The sequence below is a fragment of the Coregonus clupeaformis genome, chromosome 15 (genome assembly GCF_020615455.1).
Source record: "Coregonus clupeaformis isolate EN_2021a chromosome 15, ASM2061545v1, whole genome shotgun sequence".
In the NCBI taxonomy this organism is placed as follows: Eukaryota; Metazoa; Chordata; class Actinopteri; order Salmoniformes; family Salmonidae; genus Coregonus; species Coregonus clupeaformis.
In genome coordinates this window covers 46467360-46491586 of record NC_059206.1, presented here as the reverse complement: position 1 = coordinate 46491586, position 24227 = coordinate 46467360, and the positions used below count along the sequence as shown (strand labels likewise).

General features: G+C 41.2%; 1 protein-coding gene across 2 annotated transcripts in view; it reads right to left on the bottom strand.

The window, feature by feature from the left end:
- The window catches only part of myo5b (myosin VB), a 90574-nt gene that overhangs the window by 39653 nt on the left and 26694 nt on the right, over positions 1-24227 (bottom strand). For both annotated transcript variants that reach the window (XM_041897826.2, XM_041897825.2), the window contains exons 2-7: positions 6684-6794; positions 5914-6085; positions 2348-2492; positions 1472-1628; positions 569-712; positions 188-269 (exon numbers count right to left, since the gene is read on the bottom strand). In XM_041897826.2, coding sequence (XP_041753760.2) covers positions 188-269; positions 569-712; positions 1472-1628; positions 2348-2492; positions 5914-6085; positions 6684-6794 — 811 coding nt within the window. The remainder of the gene's footprint in view (positions 1-187; positions 270-568; positions 713-1471; positions 1629-2347; positions 2493-5913; positions 6086-6683; positions 6795-24227) is intronic.

Here is a 24227-nt window from a genome sequence, read left to right as displayed (position 1 = left end):
TATTAGAAAAGTGTTCTTATTTGAACGTCCTGGCAGACGACACATACTATTCTCTGAATGTAGTTTGAAGAACTATGCTCTAGTAAACATGACATAAAAATAATGATTGTAGTTATTATGTAGTTAAAATGCAGTTGCTTCCTTAACATAAACGTAGTTGAATATTGTCTTGGTCTGTGACACTTACTCAAGGCTAGGTCTTTGAACTCCGGTAAGCTAGTGGAGGCACACAGCTGGTAGAAGATGTGGTAATTCCTCTCATCCTCAGCCTAAAAAGTAGAAATATACTACAGAAATTATATCACTTAACTCTTTATCAATAATATATTCTGATGAATGAAAGACTTGGGTAGTTTTGTTAGATCAGGAGTTCCCCCAGGCTGCAATTTAATATTGTATTCATTTCTTTAAAGTACTTAGATACATTTATTATGATATTTGATGTCAAGTTAGGTCCTAATCAAATGCTTGTTTAAATGAAGGAAAGTAAATGTGAAGGGAAGCATGGACTTAGTAAGTAGGAATACAGAGTTTCATCCCAGACTGCGCAGCATGGAGTTACACGTACCTGAAAGACTACCCTTGACTTCTCCAGCAGATACGTGCGCATGTTGGCACCTATGATGTGATAACGCCTGTCAAAACCAATCTGGATGTACTTCCCAAAACGACTGCTGTTGTCATTGCGAGTGGTTTTCGCATTTCCAATAGCCTGAAAAGAGAAGCAGGGGGGTGGAGAAAAGTGTGAGAATTTCAGAGATCAAAAGAAAATCATAACCACTGTAAAATATATTTATATCCTCGGAAATTGTAATTCATGCCACACAAAAAAACATTTGATTCTCCTTCCTGCTCGTAATGTACTTTGACAGTTGAAACAGTCCTAATTTTGAGCTGTGTCATCTGCCAAGATGGGGCCTGTGCCCAACTGGCCTTGCATACAAATCTGTCCTGTTTCTTCACTCTCTAGCTGAGGTGAGGCTGGTAATGGATGTCTGACTTTCCTCAGCTATAACTTCCTGAAGGACAGAAAGTAAGGATAATTTTCTAGCTAGCAGCTTCTCCTGGTCTTATCTTTCCAGGCATTCTGAGGGACTTTGCTGTTCCAGGTTTCTGCTGGTTCAGTATGTGAGAGGGTAATGGACTCCTGGTGTGCTTAGCTTCTTCACCTACAGCTTACAAAATGATTCCCCATAAGAATACTGTGCTGTAAACTCTACAAAGTTACAGCTGAAGATGTGGAGTTCATAAAACTTTCAGGGCACAGAAAAACGATTACGTTTTCACAAGAACCCATCTAAGCAGGTAAATAAAGTATTACTTGGTTGTCCAGAAGATACTTGTGTTATCTCCAAAGGCACAAATCATATTATGTAACCCATTTATTCCCGGATCGACTTCTCTTACTATGATGCCACACTGCTGGCCTACAGTATGGGATCATCAACCCATCCCCAGTTCCCCTCCTCACCTCCATGATGGGGCTGGAGGCCAGCACCTTCTCCTCAACGTTGGTGTCGTTGGCCGACCCTCCCACAGTGGCGAAGAACCGCATGGCGTACTTAGCAGAGACAGTCTTCCCTGCCCCCGACTCCCCACTTACTATGATGGATTGGTTCCTCTCATCTCTACAGAAAAAGAAAAAGAGGAGAGAGAAAGACATTTGGAACATTTAAAAAGAGGTACTGACCAGAGCTGCATTAATGGATCACGTCTACAGTTACACAATGCTAATTTACTGTACATGACTGGAGTTGCCAGGACTACCCAGCAGTGGGAATGCACAGTACGTAGGCAGTGGACATGGCATTTATTGTCTTTTGCTTTTCAGAGAAAAGCAGCATTGAGGAGGTTGACAGTTAATGTGGACCTGAGCACTGTTATTATCCACCCACATCTTCCATTGAAGACACTCTGTTTATCTCTGTGGCAACTCATTATTTATGCCCTCAGTCCCACACCAACACTACTTACATTTTTTACATTTTAGTCATTTAGCAGACGTGCTTGTCAAGAGCGACTTACATTAGCGAGTGCATACATTTTCATACTTGTTTTCAGACTGGTCCCCCATGGGAATTGAACCCACAACACTGGCATTGCGAGCGCCATGCTCTACCAACTGAACCACACACTATCAAATGACATTTCAAACTGAATGAGGAGTCTAATCAACTGCTTGCTATGCAGCTCCATGTGCCACACAGTAACAACTCAATTGCTTCCCAAAGCAGACTAATACATAGAATTTGGTTATTAATTGGCAACTCTTCCAGGTCTAAAACATTAACAGTATCCTGATCCTGTGTTATACCCATTTAGCTGTACCCAGAGGCTCGTCCAATACCTGGCCATCTGCTTGTATGCTTCCTCAGCAACAGCAAAGATGTGTGGGTCCATGTCCCCCATGTTCTGCCCACTGTAGGCATTGATGACCTCCTCTCCATAGATCTGCAGCTGGTCATAGGGGTTGATGGCCACCAGTACGATACCTATAGAGGAGGGAGTGATGGAGGAAAGGGAGGACAGAGGAAATAGTATGGCCAGTCAGTGAGACTGTAAGCGGTAGTTACTTAAACCTATATTTAGTAATACATCCCATATATTCTTGTGGGTGTGTATTTGTGTCTTCGGGGGTTGGAATTAGCAACGAGCATGCCCCACCCAGCTGAGGATCTTAGCCATCTATTTCCTGTGTTTGAAGAGTACATCACAGTCACTTAAATCTTGCAGGATTTATTGCTTTCATTTTACTGGGGACTCTTTCCCACTATTGCTTGTGCCATTTGTTTTTTCCCGTTAACGTAACGACCGCGGAAACGTTTGTAATGACCTGTAAAACACACTCCGGTAATGGCTGAAATGGGCTCAACGGAATACATTGGCTTTCCATTGCATCTATATGAACGCTTCGTCAGGGATTTAACGCACCATCTTTGACAGTTACATCACAAGAAAGATAACTTTATTTTGATGGGTGTTAGTTTTTTGTGCAATTTGAAAAAAGTTATGATTTAATACAGTTGAAATATTTCCAAATTAGATGCGCTGAAATGAAAGCAACTTCTGAAAATGAACACTTGGATTAGTGATATTATGTCTGATCTCGCAAACAATGTAAAATATGTTTAGATGGGTGTAATCAAGAGCCAAGCGTGTAGAGTTTTAATCGCATGGTTATCCTTCTCTTGACACACTTGTCGAATTAAGGTGACAACAACAGTAACGAATAACCTAGAGACAGAGCATGTTTTTGGTGGTTGCAGCCCTGTTCCACCCCTTTATATTAATTTCTTCATGAATGCAAATATACCCGTGTACTGTATATATGTAAATTAGGCACATATTTTCACAAAATATTTCAGAAATACCTGATATACTAAGAAGATTTATGAGTGCAGTGTAAGAAGGTAAATACCTGAATTCCCACCAAAATACCTTAACTCCATTAATTGTATGTGCCAGTACAATGTTTTATGTGCTATAATTCAGTCAATATCTAATTGATTTCTTTAAAAAATCAAAAAGTTTGGATTATCTTCAACCATTGTTTCATTTATTATAATAGTTTTTTTTAACTTTTAACAATTTTAATGACCGTTGCTATTGGAATAAAGAAAAAAGACATCTCTGTCCTGTGACAATAGACAATAAACTAATCTTCTTGTTAAGTTAGCTAATCATTTTTACATTTACATTTTAGTCATTTAGCAGACGCTCTTATCCAGAGTGACTTACAGTTAGTGCATTCATCTTAAGATAGTTAGGTGGGACAACCACATACAGTGGGGAAAAAAAAGTATTTAGTCAGCCACCAATTGTGCAAGTTCTCCCACTTAAAAAGATGAGAGAGGCCTGTAATTTTCATCATAGGTACACGTCAACTATGACAGACAAAATGAGAAAAAAAATCCAGAAAATCACATTGTAGGATTTTTAATGAATTTATTTGCAAATTATGGTGGAAAATAATTATTTGGTCAATAACAAAAGTTTCTCAATACTTTGTTATATACCCTTTGTTGGCAATGACACAGGTCAAACGTTTTCTGTAAGTCTTCACAAGGTTTTCACACACTCTTTCTGGTATTTTGGCCCATTCCTCCATGCAGATCTCCTCTAGAGCAGTGATGTTTTGGGGCTGTCGCTGGGCAACACGGACTTTCAACTCCCTCCAAAGATTTTCTATGGGGTTGAGATCTGGAGACTGGCTAGGCCACTCCAGGACCTTGAAATGCTTCTTACGAAGGCACTCCTTCGTTGCCCGGGCGGTGTGTTTGGGATCATTGTCATGCTGAAAGACCCAGCCACGTTTCATCTTCAATGCCCTTGCTGATGGAAGGAGGTTTTCAATCAAAATCTCACGATACATGGCCCCATTCATTCTTTCCTTTACACGGATCAGTCGTCCTGGTCCCTGTGCAGAAAAACAGCGCCAAAGCATGATGTTTCCACCCCCATGCTTCACAGTAGGTATGGTGTTCTTTGGATGCAACTCAGCATTCTTTGTCCTCCAAACACGACGAGTTGAGTTTTTACCAAAAAGTTCTATTTTGGTTTCATCTGACCATATGACATTCTCCCAATCCTCTTCTGGGGGACACGTCTGGCACTGCAGGATTTGAGTCCCTGGCGGCGTAGTGTGTTACTGATGGTAGGCTTTGTTACTTTGGTCCCAGCTCTCTGCAGGTCATTCACTAGGTCCCCCCGTGTGGTTCTGGGATTTTTGCTCACCGTTCTTGTGATCATTTTGACCCCACGGGGTGAGACCTTGCGTGGAGCCCCAGATCGAGGGAGATTATCAGTGGTCTTGTATGTCTTCCATTTCCTAATAATTGCTCCCACAGTTGATTTCTTCAAACCAAGCTGCTTACCTATTGCAGATGCAGTCTTCCCAGCCTGGTGCAGGTCTACAATTTTGTTTCTGGTGTCCTTTGACAGCTCTTTGGTCTTGGCCATAGTGGAGTTTGGAGTGTGACTGTTTGAGGTTGTGGACAGGTGTCTTTTATACTGATAACAAGTTCAAACAGGTGCCATTAATACAGGTAACGAGTGGAGACAGAGGAGCCTCTTAAAGAAGAAGTTACAGGTCTGTGAGAGCCAGAAATCTTGCTTGTTTGTAGGTGACCAAATACTTATTTTCCACCATAATTTGCAAATAAATTCATAAGAAATCCTACAATGTGATTTTCTGGAAAAAAAATTCTCAATTTGTCTGTCATAGTTGACGTGTACCTATGATGAAAATTACAGGCCTCTCTCATCTTTTTAAGTGGGAGAACTTGCACAATTGGTGGCTGACTAAATACTTTTTTCCCCCACTGTATCACAGATAATAATAATAACAATTAGATAATCCTATCATACAGTACAGTACAATATGCTATTGTGGGTAAAAACACATTGTTAACAGCCATTTGTATTTTTCCTACTACCTTTGATAGGAAAATACTATCAAAACATATCACAACATCCAGATGACCAGAGGAATGTAGCATTGGCAGGGTTACTATGGGGACAGATTTCCCTAATTAAAACATGATGGTGATATCTATGGCCAGCGTAGGATCAACAGACAAATATTGTATTTTCCCATTCCCCTTTGTCTGCTTTGTTTAGGGCGCATTCCACACATGGCAACAGCTCACTCATTGGCTGCTTAAGTCAATGGAACCCTAGCTGATTGGAGAATTGGGAGGACAGGTTTGTAAAAGTTGGGACAAGCCAACCATTAAGGTAAATGAAAGCCTTGACACTAAATGGTGTAAAATAAACCAGCTACCCTAGTAAACAGAGGAATTTGCAGCACAAGGTTAGACCAAGGGCTTTGCTAAGAGACGCTATACAGACCAGACTGAATCTGTTTACTGTAAGTGGCACTGTCAGAGCAGGTGGTACAGTATAGAGACTCACCACAGTATGTGTAGATGTGGTTGGGCTCGAGGAAGCGCACTTTGAGGTTGTGCAGGACAGCAGGCTCGTGAAGGTAGCTGAGCGCTGTGAGGTCATTCTCCCCCACCAGGATATCTGGGTTCCGGAGGAAGGGAAGAGGGTTGTCTTTGAGTCCGATGCGGTATTCCAACAGCTGGGACAGAAGAGGTTCAAGCAAAAATGTAAATACAAAAATAAATTATTAAAGCCAAGTCTTTGCACATGTGCACCTGTTTTGATGGTATGATTACACCCTTTATCAGTTGAAATCATATTGCAGCACTGTCCATAACTACTTATGTTAAAGAATATGGATTTGATGGCATCTAGGTGTGTATGAATCATACCTGACAAGCCCACCCTGTGGGTAGTATCAAATAGAGATTGTGATCATGAGTAGGTATGTAGGGGAATATACTGCTGCTGCAGAAAGTGAAATAATAATATCATCATCTGCTGATTTATTCAAACTACTCTTGGCACAGTGCATTGTTATTTAATAACTGTATCGTGAACTCTCAGTGCTTGCATTTCTCACTTCAAAAAATACGATTAACGATTCATGGCACCAAAATATCTAATGTGCGTGGGTGTGCACATACATTAACTGCTTTAAATGAGGACCTGTGCAAATGTACATCAGCACGACAAAATAGACCAAAGCATATTGAGTCCTCAAGGGCTATATAAAAAATAAAAATAAAACTATTTATCTTATAAATGTGGCCTGATCCAGTGGGTGGGCAGATTACCGATTCATCTTCAAGTTTGAGGTGCAGGATGGGCTCTCCCTCCTTGTAGTCCTTGATGATCTCTGCAGCTCTCCATACATCCTCTGGGTCTGGGATCCACACCCGAGTGTACTGCAACACAAAAACCCATAGAAATAGATTTAATTCAACTCATCAATTACTCTGAATATTGTTTGCACATTTAGATAAAATCCCTCCCCCACTTGCCCATGTTCATTGACAGTGTGTCACTTATTGTCAATCCAAACATACTGTCAATCAAAAAAAAAGAGACTGAACTGCTGAATGCTCTAGAGATGTTCAAATGCTGTGACAGCACAAAGATGCTGCAATGCAAAAAAGATGAGTTATTGTTTCAACAAAAGCTGAAAATAAGTGTCAATAGGTTGACGATGTGGCAGTGTTGAGGTAATTGTGTTTGTGACACATCCCGTCTTGAGATATGCTAGATAGGACTTTAGTGGGGCAAAAATGCTGACTGATAATTTCCAAGGGCACATTTGTTTACTAATCTTCTTTTTTATATAAACCTAGGCCTACCTTTTTGATTGACTCAGAATCACATCAAAATGTACTTCAAGATGGGATGCCATTAATGGCAAAACTAAGTCGTATCCTAAAGAGACCGTCAACAACTTATTCTAAAAATGATTAATTGTATCTTTGTAACAGTTCCTTTGATGATAAATTAGTAACTTTACGGGATGAATAGAACTAATTATTATGAGAGAAGTTTGGCCTGATGTTGAAGATAAAGGTTTTATTTTGCGCCTATTAGAGCTGCTGAGGAATCACCCAAGTGGGTGCCACACATTGTGAAGGAGGAGAACTCAAAGGCTTACTGTACATGACCCTCTACAAGATCATCACCAGATTCCATCAACCAGCTCCCTCTACCTTCATCTGATCAAGCCATGAACTGACTCTTTCCATCTTTGGAGGATACATGCACTCAAAGACTTGGCCTCTTTTGGTTGACCTAGCTAACTATAGCTAGGCTACTCATGACATAGCCTATTGCTTGATTTTTTTTGTTGCTTCTGAAGTGCTTTGAGATTTCTTTCTGTTATGAAAAGTGCTATAAAACTATTATTATTATTATTATTATTAGGAGAGTGGGAGCGATAACTCCTTTTGATTAATCATACACACCATTAGCTGGCCCTCTGCTGCTAATTGCATTCTGAAATTATAACTATTAGTTAAAACGATTGGGGCAAAATCACATTAAATGAGGCATTGTCAATTTCATTCAGGATCAGAACAATATTTTTGGTTTTAAGTCGTGCATTATGCATCATGCAGAGTTTACAAAAACATCCCTGCTGAACGAACATTGAGCGTATCGTTTTATGGAGTTCAATGCAGGAGTTTATTAATACTTAATTGACTAGGCCATTTCACTCCCACTCTCAGCACATCGGCCTAGGTTTCACTTCACTGACAGTTAGGCCTATAACGACTGCACCATAGTTGCAAACGACTGCACCACAGAACAAAAGGACAAACAGTTGATTTTTCTGTTTACTTGAAGGCAAAAAGAAAAGCCAGACAAATGATCCAAACAGTCCTCTTGACTTCCTATTCCTTCACAGGCTACGAGGTAATAGGGAGTAAGTGGGGGAAAGGCTAAACAAAACTACTGTATCCAGTACAATCACTGTTGAGATGTATCAGCTCTTTAAAAACATGACCATCTTTTCTCTGACATTGATAAAAGCCTGCCTAAGCTGCAGACCTTAGAAACACAGTACAGTAGCAGCCTAACCTCAGACAGCTAAACTACATAGGGTTCACTGTGGGTGACTGACCACCAGGGAATATATACAAATGCAATGTGGTTCGACGAGAACACTGACATTTGCTGAGATGGAGGCATTCATTCTCGCCTAATGACAATCACCAAATGTCATGACACTTTTTGGTGTTTTGTGTAACAGATGTCTCTTTCCATTCACAACTGTTTGGAGGACGGAAATATGTTGTGAGTGGATGAATGTGTGTGGATAGCCTAGTAAAGGAGCCCTTTGAAGTGACTGTTTGACAAGCAGATGAAAACATCATGACAGGTTGTGTTCATACCACAAAAAAAAGTTAAATGACAAATCTTTATGACTAGGCCCACAGAAATGCTATTGAATTAATAGGGATTCTAAATATAATTCTATGATTAGGCCCCACAGCCGGTCCGCCCCTTAGACAGTATTTGGCAGCTCAGAGTGGCATTTTCCGAGCTAAACTGACAAAGACACACCTCCAACAAGACATAACACCTCACATTATGCTGCACAAAAACAATGAACTTCTCTCACCTAGTGACATGAGGGCTGATGCTGCCCCCAAGATAAGCAGAGCCCACTTTGCCAAAGGCAGGGGTGCAAAACATTTAGCTTGCCCATGCCCAGCGCGTCTCTCCAGGGTGCTGCGGCGCTCCATCAAATACGTTAACATAAATGATGTAGCCTATGGTAGAAAAAGTAGTAGCCTATGGTAGAAAAAGTAGTAGCCTATGTGGTTTTTCTGTAGCCCATAAACTGGAGACCAAATGTATTACATTGTCATGAGACAGACACTTGTTCAATCATTAATATATTAATGAGGAGAGAGTGCAGGAGAAAGTCAACTAAAAAGGCAAGCGGGCAGACATCAGCTTTGGAGCGGCTGCGGCATAATCAAACAGAGGTGGACAGCAAATGGTGCTGAAAGCAATTCCCTTCAACAATTGTCTTCATATGAATTCGACTTCACAAACAACAGGGCTTTGTTGTAGCCTATTTCTTCCTATTTAAAAAAAATAAGAGGTAGGCCTACCTGTTTGACAGACGCAATTATACTATCCATAGATTTGTCGGTATAGACAAATCCTCCAATACTGTCACCATGCACTCCTTAACATACCTCTGTGTCTGGGAAGGGCTTGGTGGATTGGGTTAAAACCAGGGCTCACATTAAGTGAGGGTACGCCATACCCTTTGTTTAAGAAAAGGGCAAAAAGGATACCTATTGTTAGCTTTATATTCTGAAATAAATACATAATGGTATCCAGATACAAGCCTAAAAATGCCCACAAAAGACGTGACTGATGCATATGGGGATATATTGATTAATCTCTATGACATTCTGAAGCTGAGCTGTGGCCTTCAATATTGGAGGAGACAAGAAATGGACTTTGCTATTCTGTCTTTTTATTTTCTGAAAAGAGAATATACACTACCGGTCAAAAGTTTTAGAACACCTACTCATTCAAGGGTTTTTCTTTATTTTGACTATTTTCTACATTGTAGAGTAATAGGGAAGACATCAAAACTATGAAATAACACATTCACAACACAATCATGTAGTAACCAAAAAAGTGTTCAATAAATCAAAATATATTTTATATTTGAGATTCTTCAAATAGCCACCCTTTGCCTTGATGACAGCTTTGCACAGTCTTGGCATTCATTCAACCAGCGTCACCTGGAATGCTTTTCCAACAGTCTTGAAGGAGTTCCCACATTTGCTGAGCACTTGTTGGCTGCTTTTCCGTCACTCTGCGGTCCGACTCATCCCAAACCATCTCAGTTTGGTTGAGGTCGGGGGATTGTGGAGCACAGGTCATCTGATGCAGCACTCCTTCACTCTCCTTCTTAGTAAAATAGCCCTTACACAGCCTGGAGGTGTGTTGGGTCATTGTCCTGTTGAAAAACAAATGATAGTCCCACTAAGCCCAAACCAGATGGGATGGCGCATCGCTGCAGAATGCTGTGGTAGCCATCCTGGTTAAGTGTGCCTTGAATTCTAAATACATCACAGACAGTCACCAGCAAAGCACCCCCACACCATAACACCTCCTCCTCCATGCTTTACGGTGGGAAATACACATGTGGAGATCATCCGTTCACCCACACCGCGGCTCAAAAAAATCTCAAATTTGGACTCCAGACCAAAGGACACATTTCCACTGGTCTAATGTCCATTGCTTGTGTTTCTAGGCACAAGCAAGTCTCTTCTTCTTATTGGTGTCCTTTAGTAGTGGTTTCTTTGCAGCAATTCGACCATGAAGGCCTGATTCACAGGCCTGTCTCCTCTGAACAGTTGATGTTGAGATGGGTCTGTTACTTGAACTCTGTGAAGCAGATCGGCTCAAACGCATTAAGAAGGAAAGAAATTCCACAAATTAACTTTTAAGAAAGCACACCTGTTAATTTAAATGCATTCCAGGTGACTACCTCATGAAGCTGGTTGAGAGAATGCCAAGAGTGTGCAAAGCTGTCATCAAGGCAAAGGGTGGCTATTTGAAGAATCTCAAATATAAAATATATTTTGATTTGTTTAACACTTCTTTGGTTACTACATGATTCCATATGTGTTATTTCATAGTTTTGATGTCTTCACTATTATTCTACAATGTAGAAAATAGTAAAAATAAAGAAAAACCGTTGAATGAGTAGGTGTTTTGACCGGTAGTGTATGTTTAAACCCAGGCAGCTTTTAGGGAAGCACTTCAATTGTTGGGTTAAGCAGCGGATGAGTAGCCAGTTGAAGATTAAATTTTTCTGCGTCGGTCAAGCCTCTGTCTGGGTGGAAAGGTAACTTTTGAAAGTGCCATGTTTAGATTCATAAGGATGTCTAATATTTAATTATTTGTGAACAGCAACCGTTTCGTTGCAAACAAAATATGCCTATTTCTCTGTCCATTTTCAGGGCTACATTTTCTCTTGATTGCAAGCAGTTTTTCCCGATCAACGCACAAAGAAATATAAAAAAAACGAATTTAATAGAGACATTGGTGATTTTATCAGCGTAATCAGATTGAAAATATTAGGATATGTTATTGACATTGAACTGATTATATAGCCTACTAACCAGATGTGTTAAACATTGTGTTTAATCTGTAGCATAGGCCTATGAATTGGGCTGCTATTATGTTCTGTTCTGCCGACTATTAGCTGAGAAAATAATTGGCCCAAGGCCAAACCTATTGTCGACCCCTGCTGTACACTATTCTAGTTTAGCGGGTATAGGAGGGGGGTGGCAATTTCTTTGTCTCGCCTAGGGCGGCAGAACATCCAGGGCCAGGCCTGTTATGGCCATAAATGTTTGGGGTGCACAGGCATGCACACATAGGAGGTCCCATACCAGGAAGAAATGACTTCTACTTTCCCCCCTATATATACAGTTTATGTACATAAAAGCAGAAGATAGCAGGTAGATTCATGTCAATTTGATGCTAGCAGAGGAAGAAAGACAAAACAAAAAGAGGTGCTGACAGAAGGAGAGGGGGTGTGAATCGTAAAGCAGCTGACTCAGCACAGCATTTGAGATAATCAGCAACATTCCTCCAGTGCATAACTGCATCTCCTTTACATCACCCCAGATAAACCCTAAAGAGGGAGAAAGGAGGAGAAGTTTTAGAAAAATAACTAAATCTGAAATGTTAATTAATTTCCTCCATTCGGCCACACTGGCATTATATTCATTAGAAAAGGTAAGTGGATGGAATAATTTGTAGGCTATGGTTCACATTTCAGCAGCAGACTGAATTAACACAGTTTGTCAGGGGTAATAGAGTTTATACAGCTCTGCGTGTCTCAAATGGAGAACAAACTCTCTGTACGACCTTCAAAACCTCATAGGAAACTTCTTAACAAGTTGCCGGTGTTTACTGTTACCGGAGGGCCCAGCTACTCTTCACACTAGAATCTCTCAGCCTGATATCAGAACAGTCAGAGGAGTCAGATGACCCCATGATGATTATCCTGACATTTATCTCATTCACAGAGGGCCCATTCATATTTCAACAACAGCACGCATAGGCGTCGCTCCTCCCAACCAAGTTGAGGGCCACTCCGCTTTAGAAATGCATTATAGATAAGACACCTACAGACACCAAGTCCTGTTACTCATGCTCTGACTGAGAGGCTGAAAGACTGAACTTTGAGCGCTGTCTTCCCCCCGGGCAACAGAGAGTCACAGCATATCACGACAGGCGAGATGACAGCAGCGCTTATTAATCTGCTTTAATAAGGAGGCAGCGGGCGGACTGGCAGATAACTGGGGGGAGATGAAGCGATATAAAATAACCTTGCGTAGCACTACAATCGACCGTGCTACCACTAATATCACCCGCGTGTCAGCCAGGGTCACATGGGCTTTGACTGGGCACACAGTTTGTCTCCTAGTCTGAAACTTTCTCACACAACCCTAGGGAATATCTTATTGTACTGTGAGTGACTTGCATTCTGTTTTGCATCTTACAATAGTAGGAAATATTATGGCTCATTTGACCTGATCAGTACCTTATTTATTAGTAAGCTATTAGGCTACATAGGGCCTTGTTCGAAATAATAGCACAATAGAGCCAGCAACTCACTCACCACCGGTCCATTTAGATGTATGACAATAAAACCGATTCACACACTGACTTTTACAGAGATCAATGACAGGTCACAAAGGTGCTTTCATTTTGCTCCTGATTGCAAGCTTACGCTCATGGGTTACAATACTTCTCCTTTGCTCAGAGTTCTTCTTTATAAGTACAGAGCCCTTTGTGCACTTGTCAAGTATCCAGCAGAGCTACAACAATTTGTGATCATTTCCTCCATTCTTTTAACATGGAAATAAAAGAGCAATGAGTGAGTCACTCTACCTCCGAATCACAGACTTGGACAGAACAGGTCAGGTCAGGTGTGGCTCTACATTACTGTACATTATCATTGTCCCAGGGCCAGCCCCAGGAGGACACATCAGAGAAGGAAATAAACAAACCTTTTTCTCTGGATCCCACTGAGCAACTACAGTAACTCCCATGCTGCTGATACCACATGCTCTGACAAATGTTCATTTGTTAGCATAATTTCATCAGTTACTTAACATCTCCAGGGAAGAAGTCAATAGGGGAAACATGAGAGAATGAGAGGGAGCGAGGGATGGATCTAGGGAAGGAGAGAGAGAGGGATGGATGGGGAGGGAGGGATGGATCAGGGAGGGAGGGAGAAATGTTTCATCAATACAAGATGTTTGTAAGCATTGCTGACATCCTGACACTTCTCCAATGAATCATTATTGACAGAATGATTGAGGACATTTTAGACACAACTGTAGGCATATACTGCAAGAGGAATCCTCACTACTCTTTTCATACACTGTTGTTTCTTCATATTTGAGAGGCTGATTGAATGTCAAGATCAAGAAAAGATCAAGGATTTGGAACGGGAAATGGTAACTGTGCTGTGCCATTTCTAAAGGTTGGGTTTGAAATGGCAGCATTAATTATTAGCCTAATTGAATTACTATGCATGTCCTGGGGTTGTATCCACAAAGCGTCTCAGAAAAGGTCCTAGGAATCTTGTTAAAACCTGTTTTAAGACTAAAAGAACTCCCAGCTCAGAGTACGTTTTAGGATGATGTTAAGACACTGCTCAGACAAACTCTGTGGCAGGAGTAAAATAAACTACATCTCAGCTGGTAATCACGAGAGTTTGAGGTACCGCAAGGGAAAGAGTGATGACGCTTATTGACATTATTGCAAATGATGGGGAATAACCAATTGCGATGAGGCATCGCCAGCTATGAACTCTATAGCACGCTTCAGACAACCACAATGAATGTGTACATCAAATGTTGCAAAGATAAAAAGCTTGATATTTTTGCCTGACACGATCACTTTGCCTACTCTGAAATCTTGCCTAATATGTTGGTATGCATAACTCGTTTTTAAACTATTCTGATATTTTCAATAATGTGATAGACATATTGCACTGAATCATACAGTACTATGGTTGTTAAAAGCCAACTTTTTATAATATTAGGATACCGTTTTGTCAACACATTCGTCACTCCCGTTCAACAACTCTAAATCACTTTGGCACAGTAGGCATCAAGTCACGATAATGTTGCATAAAATGTATGAAAGGTCTATCATTTTCACCAAACACAATCAAAGTTAACATAGGCCCTAGATGCCTTTTAATTGCCCAATTTATAGGCATGCCCAATTTAGGCATCTTTTTTAACAACATGATATTGCGCTCCAAAGGGATAACTTGAAATAACATGAGGTTAATGGAATAATCGAAAAGAAAAATTTGATTATTTATTAGCCTAGAGGTTATAAGTATTTAGGCATATCATGTGAAATAGTCACCATGTGAAATCATTGTCAAAAGTGCAGGAGAAACTGCTGTATGTAGGCCTAGATTATTTATGGATTGATCATACAGGAATATATACTGAACAAAAATATAAATACAACATGTAAAGTGTTGGTCCCATGTTTCATGAGCTGAAATGAAAGATCCCAGAAATTTTCCATATGAACAAAAAGCTTATTTCTCTCAAATGTTGTGCCCAATGCGTTTACATCCCTGTTAGTGAGCATTTCTCCTTTGTCAAGATAATCCATCCACCTGACAGGTGTGGCATATCAAGAAGCGGATTAAACAGCATGATCATTACACAAGTGCACCTTGTGCTGGGGCATATAAAAGGCCACTCTAAAATGTGCAGTTGTGTCACACAACACAATGCCCACAGATGTCTCAAGTTTTGAGGGAGCGTGCAATTGGCATGCTGACTGCAGGAATGTCCACCAGAGCCATTGCCAGAGAATTTAATGTTCATTTCTCTACCATAAGCCGCGTCTAAGTCGTTTTTTTAAAGAATTTGGCAGTACGTCCAACCGGCCTCACAACCGCAGACCACATGTAACCACTCCAGCCCAGGACCTCCACATCCAGCTTCTTCACCTGCGGGATCATCTAAGACCAGCCACCCGGACAGCTGATGAAACTGTGGGTTTGCACAACCAAATAATTTCTGCATAAACTGTCAGAAACTGTTTCAGGGAAGCTCATCTGCGTGCTCGTCGTCCTCACCAGGGTCTTGACCTGACTGCAGTTTGGCGTCGTAACCGACTTAAGTGGGAACATGCTCACCTTTGATGGCCACTGGCATGCTGGAGAAGTGTGAATCCCGGTTTCAACTGTACAGATGGCAGACAGCGTGTATGGTGTTGTGTGGGCGAGTGGTTTGCTGATGTCAACGATGTGAACAGAGTGCCCCATGGTGCCGGTGGGGTTATGGTATGAGCAGGCATAAGCTACGGACAATGAACACAATTGCATTTTATCAATGGCAATTGATAAATGCACAGAAATACCATAATGAGATCCTGAGGCCCATTGTCGTGCCATTCATCCAACACCATCACCTCATGTTTCAGCATGATAAAGCACGGCCCCATGTCGCAGGGTTCTGTACACAATTCCTGGAAGCTGAAAACGTACGTCCCAGTTCATCCACAGCCTGCATACTCAGACATATCACCCATTGAGCATGTTTGGGATGCTCTGGATCGACAGCGTGTTCCAGTTCCCACCAATGTCCAGCAACTTCGAACAGCCATTGAAAAGGAGTGGGACAACATTCCACAGGCCACAATCAACAGCATGATCAACTCTATGTGAAGGAGATGTATCACGCTGCATGAGGCAAATGGTGGTCACACCAAATACTGACTGGTTTTCTGATCCACACCCCTACTTTTTTTTAAAGGTATCTGTGACCAACACATGCATATCTGTATTCCCAGTCATGTGAAATGCATAGATTAGGGCCTAATGAATTTATTTCAATTGACTGATTTCCTTATCTGAACTGTAACTCAGTAAAATCTTTGAAATTGTTGCATGTTGTGTTTACATTTTTGTTCAGTGTATATAAAAAATTTAACATCTCCAAAGCAATTGCCTGTCTATGGCATGGGAAGCACTAACTCGCTGCCTTTTAGGACAGCTCATGAGGTCGCCTAAATAATCTGTCGACTAGGTAGGACTCTTATGACTGAAGAGGCTTCATGCATAGCTTTTATATTTTTACCCATAAGAGCAGGAGTAAAATGTCTATATTCTCAGCACTTATGACCAATTCTCTACTCTGAGACTTGTTAAGGACATGGCCCCTGCTCTGATACTGTGTGAATGAAAAGCTTGGTCGCCATGACGTTATTTCTTAAAAAATTACGAAGTGGCTAGGGATATAGCCCATATTTCGTATCCCATGGCTAAAAAGAGAGGAATTCAGCATCATACGTGTATCACTTAGCCTAAGTCTGCACTCAGGCTGGCGGGCAAACTTTCATTAAGTATTCCTCCTTACTGAGTCTTTGAGGTCTTAAAGCCTCTTGCCAAAACCCCATGTAGTGGAAGTAAGACAATTTTCCATTAAATTGGATAAACAATATCTAAGTGGATAAATAATCGCAAAGAGGTACTGAAGCATCCCATCTCAATGTCACTCATTGACGCAAATTACTTATTTCAGCATTACTGTGCATATGAATCTCCTAATTAAAATCACACTTGTCTCTGCTAGAATCCACCACTACACGGTCTTGAGTGACTACAGTCCCCCTACACAGTAGACTATCTACACATGCATTTCGAGAATAGAATAATTAATTTACAAATAGCACGCTGATGCTAAGTGAAAGGATGAAAGAAAAGGGACAGTTTCTCTCTGGATTTTGGCAAAGTGCCACTGAACTGGCCATTTGATTATCCTATAGATTGGATGATGGGACCAAGACAGAACTTTTGGACCATGTGATTGTAAACAGAGCACAAACATACAGTAAACAGAGTTTGCGGTTGTTTTTCCTGTCTCTGTCTCTGTGGGTTTGGGTTTAGCCAGCCCAGCGCTCCACTCAGCCCATCACCCGGAGCGTGTGTGAGATCCAGACTGACACAATGGGGACATGATTCAGAGTTCAGAGACTCTCTAAGCTCACTACTGGATGGGATATAGGAGGAGAGTCATCCCAGAGGAGAGTCATCATCAGGCCCAGAGCTCCAGGTTACAGACCCTTTCAATGGACAACAGGGTATTTCAGGGGCACACCGGAGCCATTTCACTTTGATCCTGACAAGATGCTTTTAACGCTCTGCTTCATTGGCTTCCAATACGGGCATCATTGATGGCTTCAAACATCACTTTTCAAAGCACAATCTAACCTACTCACTGTACTATTCGTTCAATGGTTAGGCTATACCGGGGGGAGAAATGTTTAACAATTTGCTGTTCAAAATTGTGGGGGGCGCCAAAGTTTCCTGGGGGGTCACGGGACCTTCCTTGATTTGAGGGGTAATTTTATAATGGTTTTATTTACAAATTCAGGATTGTATGAACCGATCTATAACAATGCATAACGCTGTGAAACAAGCTGTAAAATGCCAGAGATAGACGTGACTGATGCACATGGGAATATATTTGGTTTGTCTCTATGACATTCAGAAGCTGAGCTAAGACCTTCTAAAGTCGAGGAGTCCAAAAATGTAGACTTTGCTTGGGAAGTTATCTAATGTGCGACTGTCACTATATAGATATTTTCACTTTCTGTAAAAGAGAATAGGCTTACGTATAAATAAATTAATTGAGGGTTCATATACTGTAAATTATAGTAACAAAACATTTGTTAACAGAACAACATTTGGGGAAATCTGGCCTAGACTTTATTTTCCTTATGGGCATTTCCATGTAAAAGGACCTATGAGCACCAACATGTGAAGTTTATAGGAGCAAATCTGGTGTCAAATGAAAACGAAGAGTCTATATTTTCTATAAATTAAAGCATAGGCCTATATACATTTTTCAATGATTTTCTATCCTAAATATTAGTAATAAGCAAAGGCTTTGATTTCTGGTCAAAGAGATGGAAACATCTACCACAGAAAGTCTTAAAAGGTATTAGAAATAGTCCTACATCAGAACACAATAATGTTGAAGTAAAGACCACTGCCAACTAATATCAACACTTGTATTTAGTTTTGTAGAATTATTTGGCTTGTGTAAGTTTAAGAAACATTGCCCTGTGCCTTGAAATTCCGTTACCAAAAACCCACATATCTTTAAGATATTTAGCAATTTCTCTCCCTCATTAGGGAGGATAATGAAAGTTCACAGAACTTACAAGTAAAGGTAGACCTACCTATTAGTGTTTTTACTGATCTCTATTTGGTTGATTGATTATTAAGCGATTGAAATTGGTAACAGAATTGCTGTTGCTGAATTGGCGACAATGGGAATTCATAGTAGTCACAAACCACAGCTGAGTCACCTGCTATAGCCCTCCCTTCCACTGGCATTCTGTTATGTTCAGGTAACCGTTTTCTTTCGCTTTCTGTCGTCTGGTGGTCAAAGCAAGTGTGAAAACAGTCTGGACAACCCCTCCCTCTCGCTCTCTTTCTTCCTGCTTCTCGCACTCTCTCTTTCTCCAGTTAATGTCCCCTCTCCCGGCTCTTACTGACACCTACCCATGAGCCCCCGTCTTTCCATTTACTGGAACTAAGATCCTTACCCACTGATCATCGACCAACACTAGATGTCCATGGACATTGAAAAGTAGTTGAAATTTGGTAAGTCCGCCTTGTCTTTGATTTCAACGACCACAGGCGTAATTTTTTGGTATGGTCAATAGATGTTGGATTTTGGGTGTGACATTTTTCAAATGTGAATAAGGGGGCCCTGGGGAAAAAAGGTTGGGAACCCCTGGTGTATGGGATAGATTGGTGATGACCCCAAGTTACACCACATGTCACAATGGAAGGTTTGAGAGCAGTGCCATAGAGCTTTGTACAGTGCCTTGGGAAAGTATTCAGACCCCTTGACTTTTTCCACATTTTGTTATGTTACAGCCTTATTCTAAAATTGATTAAATCGTTTTTTTCCCCCCTCATCAATCTACACACATCACCCCATAATGACACAGCAAAAACAGGTTTTTAGACATTTTTGCTAATTTACAGTACCAGTCAAAATATTGGACACACCTACTCATTCAAGGGTTTTTCTTTATTTTTACTATTTTCTACATTGTAGAATAATACTGAAGACATCAAAACTATTGAATAACACATACGGAATCATGTAGTAACTAAAAAAGTGTTAAACATATCAAAATATAGTTTAGATTTGAGATTCTTCAAAGTAGCCACCCTTTGCCTTGATGACAGCTTTGCACACTCTTGGCATTCTCTCAACCAGCTTCATGAGGAATGCTTTTCCAACAGTCTTGAAGGAATTCCCACATATGCTGAGCACTTGTTGGCTGCTTTTCCTTCACTCCGCAGTCCAACTCATCCCAAACCATCTCAATTGGGTTGAGGTCGGGGGATTGTCAAGGCCAGGTCATCTGATGGAGCACTCCATCACTCTCCTTCTTGGTCAAATAGCCCTTACACAGCCTGGAGGTGTGTTTTGGGTCATTGTCCTGTTGAAAAACAAATGACAGTCCCACTAAGCGCAAACCAGATTGGATGGCGTATCGCTGCAGAATGCTGTGGTAGCCATGCTGGTTAAGTGTGCCTTGAATTCTAAATAAATCACTGACAGTGTCACCAGGAAATCACCCCCACACCATAACACCACCTCCTCCATGCTTCCTGGTGGGAACCACACATGCGGAGATCATCTGTTCACCTACTCTGTGTCTCACAAAGACTTGGGGGTTGGAACCAAAAATCTCAAATTTGGACTCATCAGACCAAAGGACAGATTTCCACCGGTCTAATGTCCATTGCTTGTGTTTCTTGGCACAAGCAAGTCTCTTCTTCTTATTGCTATCCTTTAGTAGTGGTTTCTTTGCAGGCCTGATTCACGCAGTCTCCTCTGAACAGTTGATGTTGAGATGTGTCTGTGACTTGAACTCTGTGAAGCATTTATTTGGGCTGCAATCTGAGGCTGGTAACTCTAATGAACTTATCCTCTGCAGCAGAGGTAACTCTGGGTCTTCCTTTCCTGTGGCGGTCCTCATGAGAGCCAGTTTCATCATAGCGCTTGATGGTTTTTGCAACTGCACTTGAAGAAACTTTCAAAGTTCTTGGAATGTTCTGCATTGACTGACCTTCATGTCTTAAAGAAATGATGGACTGTCGTTTCTCGTTGCTTATTTGAGCTGTTCTTTCATTAATATGGACTTGGTCTTTTACCAAATAGGGCTATCTTCTGTATACCACCCCTACCTTGTAACAACAACTGATTAGCTCAAACGCATTAATAAGGAAAGAAATTCCACAAATTAACTTTTAAGAAGGCACACCTGTTAATTGAAATGCATTCCAGGTGACTACCTCATGAAGCTGGCTGAGAGAATGCCAAGAGTGCACAAAGCTGTCATCAAGGCAAAGGGTGGCTACTTTGAAGAATCTCAAATAAAAAATATATTTTGATTTGTTTAACACTTTTTTGGTTACTACATGATTCCATGTGTTATTTAATAGTTTTGATGTCTTCACTATTATTCTACAATGTAGAAAATAGTAAAAATAAAGAAAAAGCGTAGGTAGTAGGTGAGTAGGTGTGTCCAAACGTTTGACTGGTACTGTATAGAAAATAAAAAACGGAAATATCACATTTACAAAAGTATTCAGACCCTTTACTCAGTACTTTGTTGAAGCCCCTTTGGCAGCGATTACAGCATTGAGTCTTCTTGGGTATGACGCTAAAAGCTTGGCACACCTGTATTTGGGGAGTTTCTCCCATTCTTCTCTGCAGATCCTCTCAAGCTCTGTCAGGTTGGATGGGGAGCATCGCTGCACAGCTATTTTCAGGTCTCTCCAGAGATGTTTGATCGGGTTCAAGTCCGGGCTCTGGCTGGGCCACTCAAGGACATTCAGAGACTTGTCCCAAAGCCACTCCTGCGTTGTCTTGGCTGTCTGCTTAGAATCGTTGTGCTGTTAGAAGGTGAACCTTCGCCCCAGTCTGAGGTCCTGAGCGCTCTGGAGCAGGTTTTCATCATGGATTTCTGTACTTTGGTTCGTTCATCTTTCCCTTGATCCTGACTAGTCTTCCAGTCCCTGCCGCTGAAGAACATCCCCACAGTATTATGCTGCCACCACCATGCTTCACTGTAGGGATGGTGCCAGGTTTCCTCTAGACGTGACGCTTGGCATTCAGACCAAAGAGTTCAATCTTGGTTTCATCAGACCAGAGAATCTTGTTTCTCATGGTCTGAGAGTCTTTAGGTGCCTTTTGGCAAACTCCAAGCGGGCTGTCATGTGCCTTTTACTGAGGAGTGGCTTCCATCTGGCCACTCTACCATAAAGGCCTGATTGGTGGAGTGCTGCAGAGATGGTTGTCCTTATGGAAGGTTCTCCCATCTCCACAGAGGAACTCTAGAGCTCTGTCAGAGTGACCATTGGGTTCTTGGTCACCTCCCTGACCAAGGCCCTTCTTCCCCGATTGCTCAGTTTGGCCGGGCGGCCAGCTCTAGGAAGAGTCTTGGTGGTTCCAAACTTCTTCCATTTAAGAATGATGGAGGCCACTGTGTTCTTGGGGACCTTAAATGCTGCAGAAATGTTTTGGTACCCTTCCCCAGATCTGTGCCTCGACACAATACTGTCTCAAAGCTCTCCTTCGACCTCATGGCTTGTTTTTTGCTCTGACATGCACTGTCAACTGTGGGACCTTACATAGACATGTCCAATCAATTAAATTTCCCACAGGTGGACTCCAATCAAGTTGTAGAAACATCTCATGGATGATCAATGGAAACAGGATGCACCAGAGCTCAATTTCGAGTCTCATAGCAAAGGGTCTGAATACTTATGTAAATAAGGTATTTCTGTTTTTTATTTTTAATACATTTGCAAACATTTCTAAAAACCTTTTTTCGCTTTCGTCATTATGGGGTATTGTGTTTAGATTGCTGAGATTATAATTTTTTTAAATCCATGTTAGAATAAGGCTGTAACAAAATGTGGAAAAAGTCAAGGGGTCTGAATACTTTCCGAAGGCACTGTAAATTGTATTTTGCAGTGAAGAAAGATAATTGCCAGTAGGACTGACTAACGGAGTTCAAGGAAACAACTCCGACATAGCTAATCAGTGTTGGGTCCATCCATTTCAGTCTTTAAGCCACAGTGTCTTGCAAACATAGTTACTTAATTGATCAGGTAACTCCAGATGTCTGCTGTGTCATCATGGTTTGATCTTACAGTAATTGCAGGAAAACTGTCACGTACTGTAAAAGACAGCTCTGAAATGACCTATCTTTCTGTAACAACCATCAGCATACATACTCTGCCTTTATCAGTACATCCATCCACCACTTCCAATCCATTAGTCAGCTGTCTGCATGGAATTATGGCAAAACATACATTCAGGTCCAAAATGATTAGCACCCTCGATTAAGATGAGCAAAAAATAATAAGCTATATGGCATTGTTTTAAGAAGGTCATACCAAGGAAATTTTGTTTTTTTTATTTAGTATTTTAAGACCCCTTGAAGTATCAACAAAAAATATATTTAAACAATATTTGATGAGAAATTGTATTTGGCCTTACTGCTATTAGCCCATTCAAACACATTGAATAACAGATTCACTACATGGAACAACAGATAGTCCCCCACCAAAAAATCAAAAGGAAGTTTAAGTTTGTTCTGTATTGTCTAGGAAACATTTGTTACAGTGGGGAAAAAAAGCATTTAGTCAGCCACCAATTGTGCAAGTTCTCCCACTTAAAAAGATGAGAGAGGCCTGTAATTTTTATCATAGGTACACGTCAACTATGACAGACAAAATGAGGAAAAAAAAATCCAGAAAATCACACTGTAGGATTTTTAATGAATTTATTTGCAAATTATGGTGGAAAATAAGTATTTGGTCAATAACAAAAGTTTCTCAATACTTTGTTATATACCCTTTGTTGGCAATGACACAGGTCAAACGTTTTCTGTAAGTCTTCACAAGGTTTTCACACACTGTTGCTGGTATTTTGGCCCATTCCTCCATGCAGATCTCCTCTAGAGCAGTGATGTTTTGGGGCTGTCGCTGGGCAACACAGACTTTCAACTCCCTCCAAAGATTTTCTATGGGGTTGAGATCTGGAGACTGGCTAGGCCACTCCAGGACCTTGAAATGCTTCTTCACGAAGCCACTCCTTCGTTGCCCGGGCGGTGTGTTTGGGATCATTGTCATGCTGAAAGACCCAGCCACGTTTCATCTTCAATGCCCTTGCTGATGGAAGGAGGTTTTCACTCAAAATCTCAAGATACATGGCCCCATTCATTCTTTCCTTTACACGGATCAGTCGTCCTGGTCCCTTTGCAGAAAAAACAGCCCCAAAGCATGATGTTTCCACCCCCATGCTTCACAGTAGGTATGGTGTTCTTTGGATGCAACTCAGCATTCTTTGTCCTCCAAACACGCACTGAGTTGAGTTTTTACCAAAAAGTTCTATTTTGGTTTCATCTGACCATATGACATTCTCCCAATCCTCTTCTGGATCATCCAAATGCACTCTAGCAAACTTCAGACGGGCCTGTACATGTACTGGCTTAAGCAGGGGGACACGTCTGGCACTGCAGGATTTGAGTCCCTGGCGGCGTAGTGTGTTACTGATGGTAGGCTTTGTTACTTTGGTCCCAGCTCTCTGCAGGTCATTCACTAGGTCCCCCCCGTGTGGTTCTGGGATTTTTGCTCACCGTTCTTGTGATCATTTTGACCCCACGGGGTGAGACCTTGCGTGGAGCCCCAGATCGAGGGAGATTATCAGTGGTCTTGT